The sequence below is a fragment of the Phacochoerus africanus genome, chromosome 5, assembly GCF_016906955.1.
Source record: "Phacochoerus africanus isolate WHEZ1 chromosome 5, ROS_Pafr_v1, whole genome shotgun sequence".
Lineage (NCBI taxonomy): Eukaryota > Metazoa > Chordata > Mammalia > Artiodactyla > Suidae > Phacochoerus > Phacochoerus africanus.
Window position 1 is genome coordinate 12,102,586 of NC_062548.1, and position 9,758 is coordinate 12,112,343.

The following is a 9,758-nucleotide window of genomic DNA, read 5'->3' on the forward strand; positions in this document are numbered from 1 at the left end:
TAGTTGGGGAGAGGGCTGTCCTTGATAAAAACCACCGTGGGAGTTTCCGTTGTCGCTCAGCAGGTTAAGAATCTGACTAGTATCCATGAGGATGTGGGTCCGATCCCTGGTCCCACTCAGTGCATAAAGGGATCCGGCCTTGCTGTGAGCTGTAGTGTACATCACAGATGTGGCTTGGATCCCGAGTGGCTGTGACTGTGGTGTAGGCCAGCAACTGCAGCTCTGATTTGCCCCCTAGCCTGGGAACTACCATGTGCCGAAGGTATGGCCATAAAAAAACAAAAGGAACAAACAGAAACACCAACGTGGATGATACAATTCTATTGGCTTAAAATTAGACGGTGTATGTTGGGAGAGAGAAAAAGAAAGGCTACCCCTGCCCTCCCAAGCCCCTGAAGCAGAGGTGATGAATGGCAGACACATTGTAAAGTGAAAGGTTGTCTAAGTCACAGTGAAAGGTTGTCTAAGCTGTTGGGAGAGCCAGGCTCAGGGAGCCAGAGTGGGTGGAGGGAAAGAAAGCATTGCGGCTTTGCTGGTGTTTTTCCTGTGGCAGGTGGGTGGGGCCTAGCCAGTGTCTCCCTGCGTAAATGGGGGCATCAACAAATATCTCCTCAGCTCCACTCATGCAGAGAACTGCTCAGGGGCTCCCCGGCCATGCTCCAGCTCCTCCTTCACACCTGGGCACCCCCCAGCCCCACCTGTGCTCCCGCAGGCCTCCCCTGCCCCGGGCCTGCCCTTTGCTGGGGCCTACCTGCCCCTGCCCTCCCCCTAGCTCTCAGCCCTCCCCCGTCCCTGATGGGCTTGGCAGAGCCGGGCAGGGAAAGAGGGCTTTTCGTCACTTCTGTTGGGCCACAGGTGGAAAGTTCTAGGGCCTCGCCCTCCCCGACTCCTGCGTCTCCAAGTGCCAGTTGGCTGGGTCCCAGAACAAGAGCAGGAAGGAGTGGGGTAGGGGTGAGGCATCTGGCCAACTGGTCCATTCAGGGGGGCAGAAACCTCCCTGGAGGTCTGGCGGGAGGTGCCCGCTCCGTGCTGGACAAGCCTCTCCGTTTGCCAGCTCTCTCGTTTACGCATGCGTGCGAAGGCGGTGAGAGTCGGGCGTCTGCAATGAGGTCACGCGGGGCAGCCCTTACCGGCCATCTCCAAGGGTAGCTATCCCTGTTGCTCAGTCCACAGGCCCGCCTCCGTGCTGTTTCTCAAAGCCTTGTAAGGAAAACCCCGGGGAGGTGTGGTTCCCCCAGAAACCATCCCTGTTTGTGTTGGTGTGTGTGCCGGCGGGGGCGGCGGGGGTGGGGTGGGGTGGGGAGCAGCTGGGAACCCGGAGACCGCCTCCCGCCTCACTGAGCACCTAGGACACGTCGGCCCGGCCCTGCGTGGAGCTCTGAGGTTGACTAAGGCTTTGCTTCTGTTCTCTGGGAGTCCCCAGCCTCGTAGGGGAGACCGAGGTGTTTACAGTTCACCCCAATACAAGACCTCGGCTCCCCATCATGTCACAAGGGCCCTGCCAGCCCTGTGTTCCGCAGGCAGTCGGCAGCAGGCTTCAAACAGCCACCAGAAGGCTTCCACTCGGGTCACGCGCAGTGGACGATAGCTCTTTCTGGAAGCTCAAGGACCACCGACTGGGTTGGACTAGACACACAGTTGCCCGCGGCGGGGCGAGGTGGGGTGGGGGTGGGGCACCAGGCGCGTTGCTGGACACCGCTGGGGGCTCAGGGACCACGGGAGCCCTGCCTTTGGGATGAGCTCCAGCATCTGGGGAAGAGAGGGTGTGGGGCTCCTTTGATTCCCCCTTGGGTGAGCCTGGCCATTCTCAACCCCCTGGCCACAAGGACCCCCCCCCCCTTCCTGATCCTCGCCCCCCCACCCCCACCCGGCTTTCACCTCCATCCTGTTTGTGTGGAGACCTCTCAGGCCCTTGCTCAACTCAGTGTCTGTGCACAGCCCGGGGCTCAGGGACACCTGAGGCAGAGATTTCTGGCTCTTTTGCTTCAGCCCCTCCCCCACTACCCCCGGCTCTGGTCAGACTGGATTCCTCTGAATCTGTTCTGGTTCCCAGAACTTGCTGCCTTTCCACACCTCGGGCACCTTTGTCCTCATTGTTCCGTCCCCTTCACCTCGTCCCCCAGCCTTGCACAACTCCAGGTGGCCTGTCCTCGGTGATTTCTGCCATCAGAGTCCTCCTCAGCACAGGCCAAGAAGTTAGCGCCCCCTGGAGTTGTGCCAGGGAGCTCCCCCGGCCTGTTGAGCCCCTTTCCTGGAACCCCATCTGCTCTGAGCTCCCCCTCCCCTTCCAGGTCACAGGGGACTTTGCTCCCATCCTGCCTTTATCGGACGACGGTTTTGTGTGTCTTCACTGAGTAAACACCCATTTGCTGGGCTGAGGTCCCAGGGTCTGGCCACGGTTTGATCTCGGTGACCTCCCCAACCCAGTTTTGGCCAAACAGGCTCAGCTCTGGCAGGAACTGGTGGAAATGTCGGGGGGCGGGGGCTGGCAGCCTTCCTTCTTTCTTTGTCCGAAGGAGCATCACCTCCCAGACCCCTCCTCCAGCAGGGCTGGGAAGCCAGATGAAGGTGCCGAGGGATGGGGAGGGCAGGTGATGGACCCAGGAGCCCAGGCCCCCCAGCTCCTGGTTCCTTAAGCTGGACCCTCCCTGGTGAGGCGGATGCACGGATGGTGAGGCTCTTAATAGCCATTATCAGACCAGTGACTGATAAGCTGATAAGGACTCATTGCAGGGATCAGGGTACAGCTGCCCTCTGAAGTCCCCAGGGCTGCATCCTCAGATCCTCTCCCTGAGGGTCTCCGCTCCCACCCCCGCCCCCGCCATCCACCCACCCAAGCCTGGAATGATGGAGCCCCGGGGGTGGGGACCCTGGACCTCAGGTCCCGGACCTGAAGGCTCCCCTTCCGGCCCCCCAGGTATGTCCAGGTGCGTGTAGGCTGTGACTCAGTGTCTGTCTCCCGGGTGACTTCAGCATGGGCCTGGGGGCCGGGGGAAAGGGCAGTTTCCTCTGATACTGGCTCTCCAGGGTCATGACTCAGGGGCCCAGGGCTGGGGCCTTAAAGTGCCTTTGTTGGCAGGCTCAGGAATCTAGAGAAACTGGTCAGGGGGGCGGCTCCTGCGACTGAAACCCCTCCCTCGCCCCTCCCCCGCAGCACCATATAACCTCTCCACTCTGTGAGCAGGTGGCACTTTGGCGGCAGGAAGGAACTAGTCTGCGTGCGCTTGCTGGGCTTGTGCCTCTGACTCAGGAGAGACGCTTCAATCGGCTTTGCCTCCGGACTTGCGGTGAAAGGCCTCTCTTCGGACGCTGACTGGCCATCGGTGTTCAGGTGTCTGGACTCTTAACAGCCTCCAGGGCCGGACCCCACAGCCTTCCTTCCAGCTCCTAGACCCCAGCAGAGCCTGAGCCATGGCTTCCATGGGGCTGCAGGTGATGGGTATCGCCCTGGCCGTTCTGGGCTGGCTGGGGGCCATCCTGAGCTGCGCGCTGCCCATGTGGCGCGTCACGGCCTTCATCGGCAGCAACATCGTCACGTCGCAGACCATCTGGGAGGGCCTGTGGATGAACTGCGTGGTGCAGAGCACGGGCCAGATGCAGTGCAAGGTGTACGACTCGCTGCTGGCGCTGCCGCAGGACCTGCAGGCGGCCCGCGCCCTCATCGTCATCTGTATCATCCTGGCCGTGCTAGGTGTGCTGCTGTCGGTGGTGGGCGGCAAGTGCACCAACTGCGTGGATGATGAGAGCGCCAAGGCCAAGACCATGATCGTGGCCGGTGTGGTGTTCCTGCTGGCCGGCCTGCTGGTGATGGTGCCCGTGTCCTGGACCGCCCACAATGTCATCCGCGACTTCTACAACCCCCTGGTGGCCTCGGGCCAGAAGCGGGAGATGGGTGCCTCGCTCTACATCGGCTGGGCTGCCTCTGGCCTGCTGATGCTCGGTGGTGCCCTGCTTTGCTGCAACTGCCCACCCCGTACCGACAAGCCCTACTCAGCCAAGTACTCTGCCGCCCGCTCCGCCCCCGCCAGCAACTACGTGTAAGGTGCTACCGTTGATTCTTTTCCTTTCAGCTTGGTTTCTCCCTGGACTGCAATCTGTGACCCCAGAATGGCCCTGCCACGGGCCGCAGGCTGCCAGGGGCTGGGCAAGCAGGGACTGAGCCGGGCCGCTGGCCAGAGGCCCCTCAGCGCCTTCTGACCCTCTCGGACACCTTCCCAAGGCCACTTCCAATGCTAGCAAGGATGGATGGAAAGAGACTCCTGCGCTGCCCTCCTCTGAATGGCTGTGGATACTGGGGGCTGGCTCCTGCTGGCCAGGACAGCTCAGCCCTGACTTTGCGTGGGCTCTGCCTCTGAGTGGACCCTGTCTCCTCCTTTGACCTTCCCCACTGCCTCCGCCAGCATCCTCTGGGTGGGTCAGCCAGCACTTGGGCTGTGCCTTGCCCACAGAAACCTGTGGCCATGAGATCGGCTGCCTTGCTCACCCACCTGCCCGTGGAACACAGTCACCGGAGCGGTGTGGACAGACAGGTTTAGAGGGGAGGGGCAGAGGTGCTACAAACTGGTTTGGGTAGTGGTGGGGGAGGGGGCCACAGAGGCTGTCCAGGTGGCCCGCACCCCTTCCTGCCCCCACCCTGCCACCTCAGGGCTCTGCCTCTGCAACCTCAGCGGACGGATCCCGGGCCCCTCGGAGACTGGCCACCTCTGGAATCTTCCCCCCCTGCCAAGGTCATTGACTAGCCTGGGGAGGGCAGGGAGGACAGTCTTCCTCTGGCCCTCAGCCAGGAAGCCCTGGGGCTTTTCCGGCCTCCTGTGTGGTTTCTGTTTTGTAAGTTAAACTATTTGTCACGGTAATTGCTATTATTTTCTACAATAAATGGGACCTGTGCACAGGAAGAGAAGACTCCCGTATTGTTTCTGATTTCAGCTGTGGAGGTGGGTGGGGGTGGGGCTGGAGGCCTGGGCAGGGGGTTGGTAACGGCGGGGGAGGGGGGAGGGGGGTTGCAGGGAGGGGGAGGACCCCTGGGGTGGTGGCTAGGACAGGAATGCTTGCAAAACAGGTTTGGGGGAACTGTGAGAAATCTGGAAACGGGCCCCCAACCTTCAGAATCACTTTGTTCAAGGCCTTCAGGTGTCGGAGGGAAAAGCCCAGGACCCTGGTGAAGTGCTGGGGACCCTGGGAGGGAGGACAGAGGGAAAGAGCCAGCCCTGGGGGATAGGCCACCTGCCCTCCTCCATGTGGTCGGGGCAGTTAGGCTGGTCTGCTCAGCCCTCGGGTCCGGGCTCCCAGGCTTGGCTCAGGCTGTCCCTGCCCTCAGCCTGGAATGTCCCTTTTCTCTGCCCCTCCGAATCCTGCTAGTCCTGAAAGCCCAGCTCTGAGCCTCCTCCCCCACGAAGCCTTCCCCTGGCTCCCGCTTGGAGGAATTATCAGCCCTGTCCCCACCCCCAGATGCTGTGATGTGGACAGACACCAAGGCCCGTCCACCTGCCCAGCTCCAGGGCAGCCTCCAGCTGTGCCCTGAGCGCCTCCCCTCTGCCTTCCATCCCTTTCGAGATGAGCAGACCGAATCCTGGACACGCGAAAGTCTTTGGCCCAGACGCGAGAGTCCGAGAGTCAGAGGGAGAGGGCCGTCCACGCGGGGAGGGCTCATACAGTCACCCCTGAGGCCCCATCGTGCCGGCTCAGCGACATCCAGGGGTGGGGGCCCTCTGTGTTCTATTTCTTCTCACTTCTGTCCCCCACAGGGCAGAGGTCACGGGGGTGAGGAAAACAAAGAGCCAGAGTCCTGCTGCCCCTCTAGGGAGGCTCCTTTAATGGGCATGCGCAGGGTGGGAGGCGTGGTCCCGTTTTACAGGTGAAGCGGAGCAGGCCCAAGGACCCCCTGGCTGAGGCCGGCTGGGGGCTAGGCACTGGGCCTCACTCCCTCGGCCCAGGCTGCCTCCTGCTTGCGGTACAGGTAGACGACCCCAGAGATGAAGCCATCGCTGTCAGAAGTGCCAGGCCCCACCTCAAGCTTGGAGGTGGCCAGTTCCCACTGCTCCACAGGCCAGGCCACCAGGCGTTCCCACGCCCCGGCTTGCTCCAACCTGTCCAGGGTAGCCTCCAGTTCTTCTTTGTACCGAAGGTTGGATGGGTTCGTCCTGGTGGTCAGACATACCAGCCCACCTGGGGAGAGGGAGGACGGGGTGGGGGAGGGACAGGAGCGGGGGTGGGGGGAGGCAGTTGCTAGGTTGTCCCCTTCCTGCTCACATCCTCAAGGGCGGAGGTCCTTAAGCTTTGTCCCCAGGCCAGCCTTTCCCCTCTCCAAGCCCCTGGGGCTCATTGATTTCCTCCCCAGGAATACCCTCTGCTTCTTCAGCTTGATGGCTTATGTACCCTTTAAGGTCCAAGTGTCCTTTATACCGGCAATTACTGGCTGAATCCCCTTGACAGAGGGGGCTCCCTTCTCACCGCTAGCCCAGCCCCTCTGCTGGAGGATACGGTTGTGTCTGAATGCTCACAGGCTTTGGACCTTTGGCAAGTCCCTTCACCTCTTGGAGCCTCAGTTTCCCAGCTTGCAGCACAGGGATGGTTACCCTGTTCTTTGCAAGATGCGAGAGTATGAGAGTTAGAGGGAGGAAGGCCAGCACAGTCAGTCCTGGCACCCATGGTATGCCCAGTTAGAGCTTGGATACACTTAGGAGAGGCAGGTGCCTGGAAGGCTTCCTGGAAGAGGAGGTAAGGAGAAATAGGACGTTTCTGGCAGAGAGCTGCTTCTCACCTGGCTTGGCAACTCTCAGGAGCTCAGGTATGGCACTGCAGGGCACCTGGCCATCACTGAGGGCACCCACCATCAGTACCGCATCAAAGGTCCCTGTGGGGGGGTGGAGGTGCAGATCTGCTGTGGTGGTTTGTCTTCAGTGTGGCCTCAGACCACCCTGGAGGATGGTAGCCATATGGTGGGGCCTGGGTGGGGCCAGGCCTGCCACTGGTGTCTGTAGGACCCAGATCCCATGTGGGGATACGGCAGGTGGGGCCCTGGGCTGAGATCAGATCATGAGATGAAGGGCTCACACATCACAGAGGGCATCACACTGAGGCACGGGGAGGAGAGGGGCTCAGAAGGGGAATAGGGGCTCCATGTAGGAGGGGCTCATGGAAGGCTCAACAAGGGGGATGGAGCCTTGGGACAGGAAAGGGGTCAGAGCGGGCTTGTCAGGTGGGCTTGGTCAGAGGGTGGGCCTTGGTGTGTCAGGGGAAGAGTAGGGGAGGTACCTTCAGAGCTGGGCAGAGGCTCCTGACCCAGCGTGCAGAGGCTGAGGCGCTGGTAGAGGCCACGGGCCCGGGCCTGTTCCAGCATCCCCGGGCTCCCATCCACTCCATGAAGCTGGAGGAAGCCCCGAGCCTGCAGCTGGGGTGGGAGGACTTAAGTCACAGTCCATACCTGCCACCTCCCAGCTGGGTCCCTGCCCCTCAGGGAGGACAGTGGGCCCTGTGGTGGATGAAGGCCAAGTATTGGGGACCAGTGAGTCTGAGGAGGGGGGCAGAGATCTGGGCTAGGGGTAGGAGGAATTTTGAGCAAGTTGGGGCAAAAGCAAGGGGGCCAGGGTGGCCTCACCTCTACAGCCACCAGGCCAGTGCCACAGGCCACATCCAAGATCAGGGCAGCATGGGGTGGGCCCGGCAGGGCACGGGTGAGGCAATCCACTGCAAGGCGGGGGGCACGGTACTGCAGCATGGCCACATCCTGGGGACAGAGTATTGAGCCACCCACCACCGCGTGCTCCAGTGCTTGGGGGACCTCCTTGTGGGGTGGTGTAGGAGTCAGCCAGGCCAAGCGGTGTGCACTGAGGCCTCAGGACCTGCTGGGACTAACAATGGGTGAGGGCCTTCCTCTGCCAAGGGGCTGGTACCAGACGACAGCTCCCAGCCCACTGCTGGGGCCTTTCCTGTGGGCCTTGGCATTGCTCTCGGCTTGGTCCATAGTGACCCCTCAGCGGCACCTCTTCCAGGCAGCCCCAGGGTGGGCGGCTCCTGGTCCCTGATCTCTAGAGGCTGCCAATCTGGAGTGATGGGGCTGGTCAGAGGGCAGGGCCACTGAAGGTGGGCTAAAGAGGGGCCAGTCTGAGAGCAGACAGGACTGCAGGGTTGCAGTCATGTCTGACTTTGCTCACACACTGATCACCTTGGGATGGTGCAAGGCTTCCTATTCTGACTTTACAGATAGGAAAACTGAGGCCAGAGGAGCAGAGGGAGGCAGAGGTGAGGACCCGGCTGGTTTACCTGGTCATAGTCCTGGGCCCACTGGTCATAAAAGTGAAGCTTGCAGGTCAGATCGGTGATGCCATGCGAAGCCCCAACTCGTGCCCGCACCTCGGACAGTCTCCCGCCCTCCTCCAGAGCCATTCTCCTGTGGGGACATGGTCTCCATGTCTTGAGGCCCACCTCAATCTCCACCCCACCCATCATGCCCGGCAGAAAAAGCTGTCAGGACGCGGCCTCTCCAGGCCACCGGCAAAATGCAATCAAATTTCTTAGACAGGAACACTGAGCACCGCCGGGAGCGGTGTTCCCCGTAGTGGGAGGGAGGACCTGCCTCCAGTTCTCCACCCCGGCCTCGGTAAGCGGGCTTCCGGGACGGAAGGGACTCTAAGACCCTAGGGGCATCAGAACTCACAGCCAATCTGACCCGCCAGGGGGACCAGGGCGCCGGAACTCGGGGCGGGGCCTGTAGAGCTAGCCTGGTCCCGCCCCCACCTCCCTGATGATTGGCTTGCCACTAAGAGAAAATACCCAATCAAAGGAAAGCACTGGCAACCCGCCCCTCAGCCACCAGCCAATGAGTTCAAAGTTCTTGGCCCGCCTCCAGGCTGGAAAGATCCCAGAATCTTCTGAGTATCAGGGTTGAGAGGTTTCTGTCCCCTGCCGGCTCTGATGTACTTTATTCCTCCCCAAAACATGAGATTTTAGGCAGGATGAGCCTCAGAATTCCTGGGGGCCAAAGACCTAAGATCAGCTTTCGTTTTTAGAACCGCCACCAAGAACCATGCAATGCTGTCCAGTAGAACTTTCTTTGGTGATGAAATGTTTTATAATACACGCTATTCAAGTGGCTCTTGAGCATTTGAAATGTGTCTAGTGCTGCTGAAACCTAACACCTCAGAAGGGACTTGAACCCACGACCTCCCAGCTGAAGTCACACACACACACGGTCCGGTCTTACGGCTTAATGAAGCTCTGGTTCTTTTTTTTTTTTTTTTTGCTTTTTGCTTTTTGCTTTTTTTATGGCTGCATCTGTGGCATATGGACGTTCTCAGGCTAGGGGTAGAATTGGAGCTACAGCCACTGGTCTACATCACAGCCACAGCAACGCAGGATCCGAGCTGCATCTTCGACCTACACCACAGCTCACAGCAATGCCAGATCCTTAACCCACTGAGCAAGGCCAGGGATCGAACCCGCAACCTCATGGATCCTAGTTGGGTTCGTTATTGCTGAGCCATGAAGGGAACTCCCAAAGCTCTGGTTCTTTTTGTCTCTTGGCAGAAGGTATTCAAGGAGAGGCAGAATGATAGCTAAGAAGTAGATTTATTGAGAGAGACACACACTCCGTAGACAGAGTATGGGCCATCTCAGAAGGCAAGAGGTTGCCCCCCAGTACAGGGTGGTTAGTTTTTATGGGCTGGGTAATTTCATACACTAATAATTGGGGGAGTTGTCTATTTTGGAGACAGGAAGTTGGGCCCTGCCCCCTTCCTGTCTCACTGTTGAGGAGTGAA

The 9,758-nt window shown here is 60.2% G+C and overlaps 2 protein-coding genes across 2 annotated transcripts; one reads left to right on the plus strand and one right to left on the minus strand.

Annotated features, from left to right (window-relative positions):
• Positions 1–3,184: 3,184 nt before the first annotated feature.
• CLDN4 (claudin 4) lies at positions 3,185–4,895 on the plus strand. Its single transcript, XM_047779874.1, has one exon. It carries the CDS (start codon positions 3,412–3,414, stop codon positions 4,039–4,041), a length of 630 nt encoding a protein of 209 aa, XP_047635830.1. The 5' UTR covers positions 3,185–3,411; the 3' UTR covers positions 4,042–4,895.
• Positions 4,896–5,783: 888 nt separating this feature from the next.
• METTL27 (methyltransferase like 27) lies at positions 5,784–8,650 on the minus strand. The gene is given in 6 exon segments (XM_047779873.1): positions 5,784–6,043; positions 6,045–6,165; positions 6,761–6,853; positions 7,255–7,390; positions 7,598–7,726; positions 8,263–8,650. Coding segments are annotated over 6 exon segments (792 nt in total). The 5' UTR covers positions 8,449–8,650; the 3' UTR covers positions 5,784–5,916.
• Positions 8,651–9,758: the final 1,108 nt, after the last annotated feature.

What these genes read in the sequence shown, in the direction of transcription:
- CLDN4 (XM_047779874.1), top strand. Translation starts at nt 3,412, where the DNA reads ATGGCTTCCATGGGGCTGCAGGTGATGGGTATCGCCCTGGCCGTTCTG.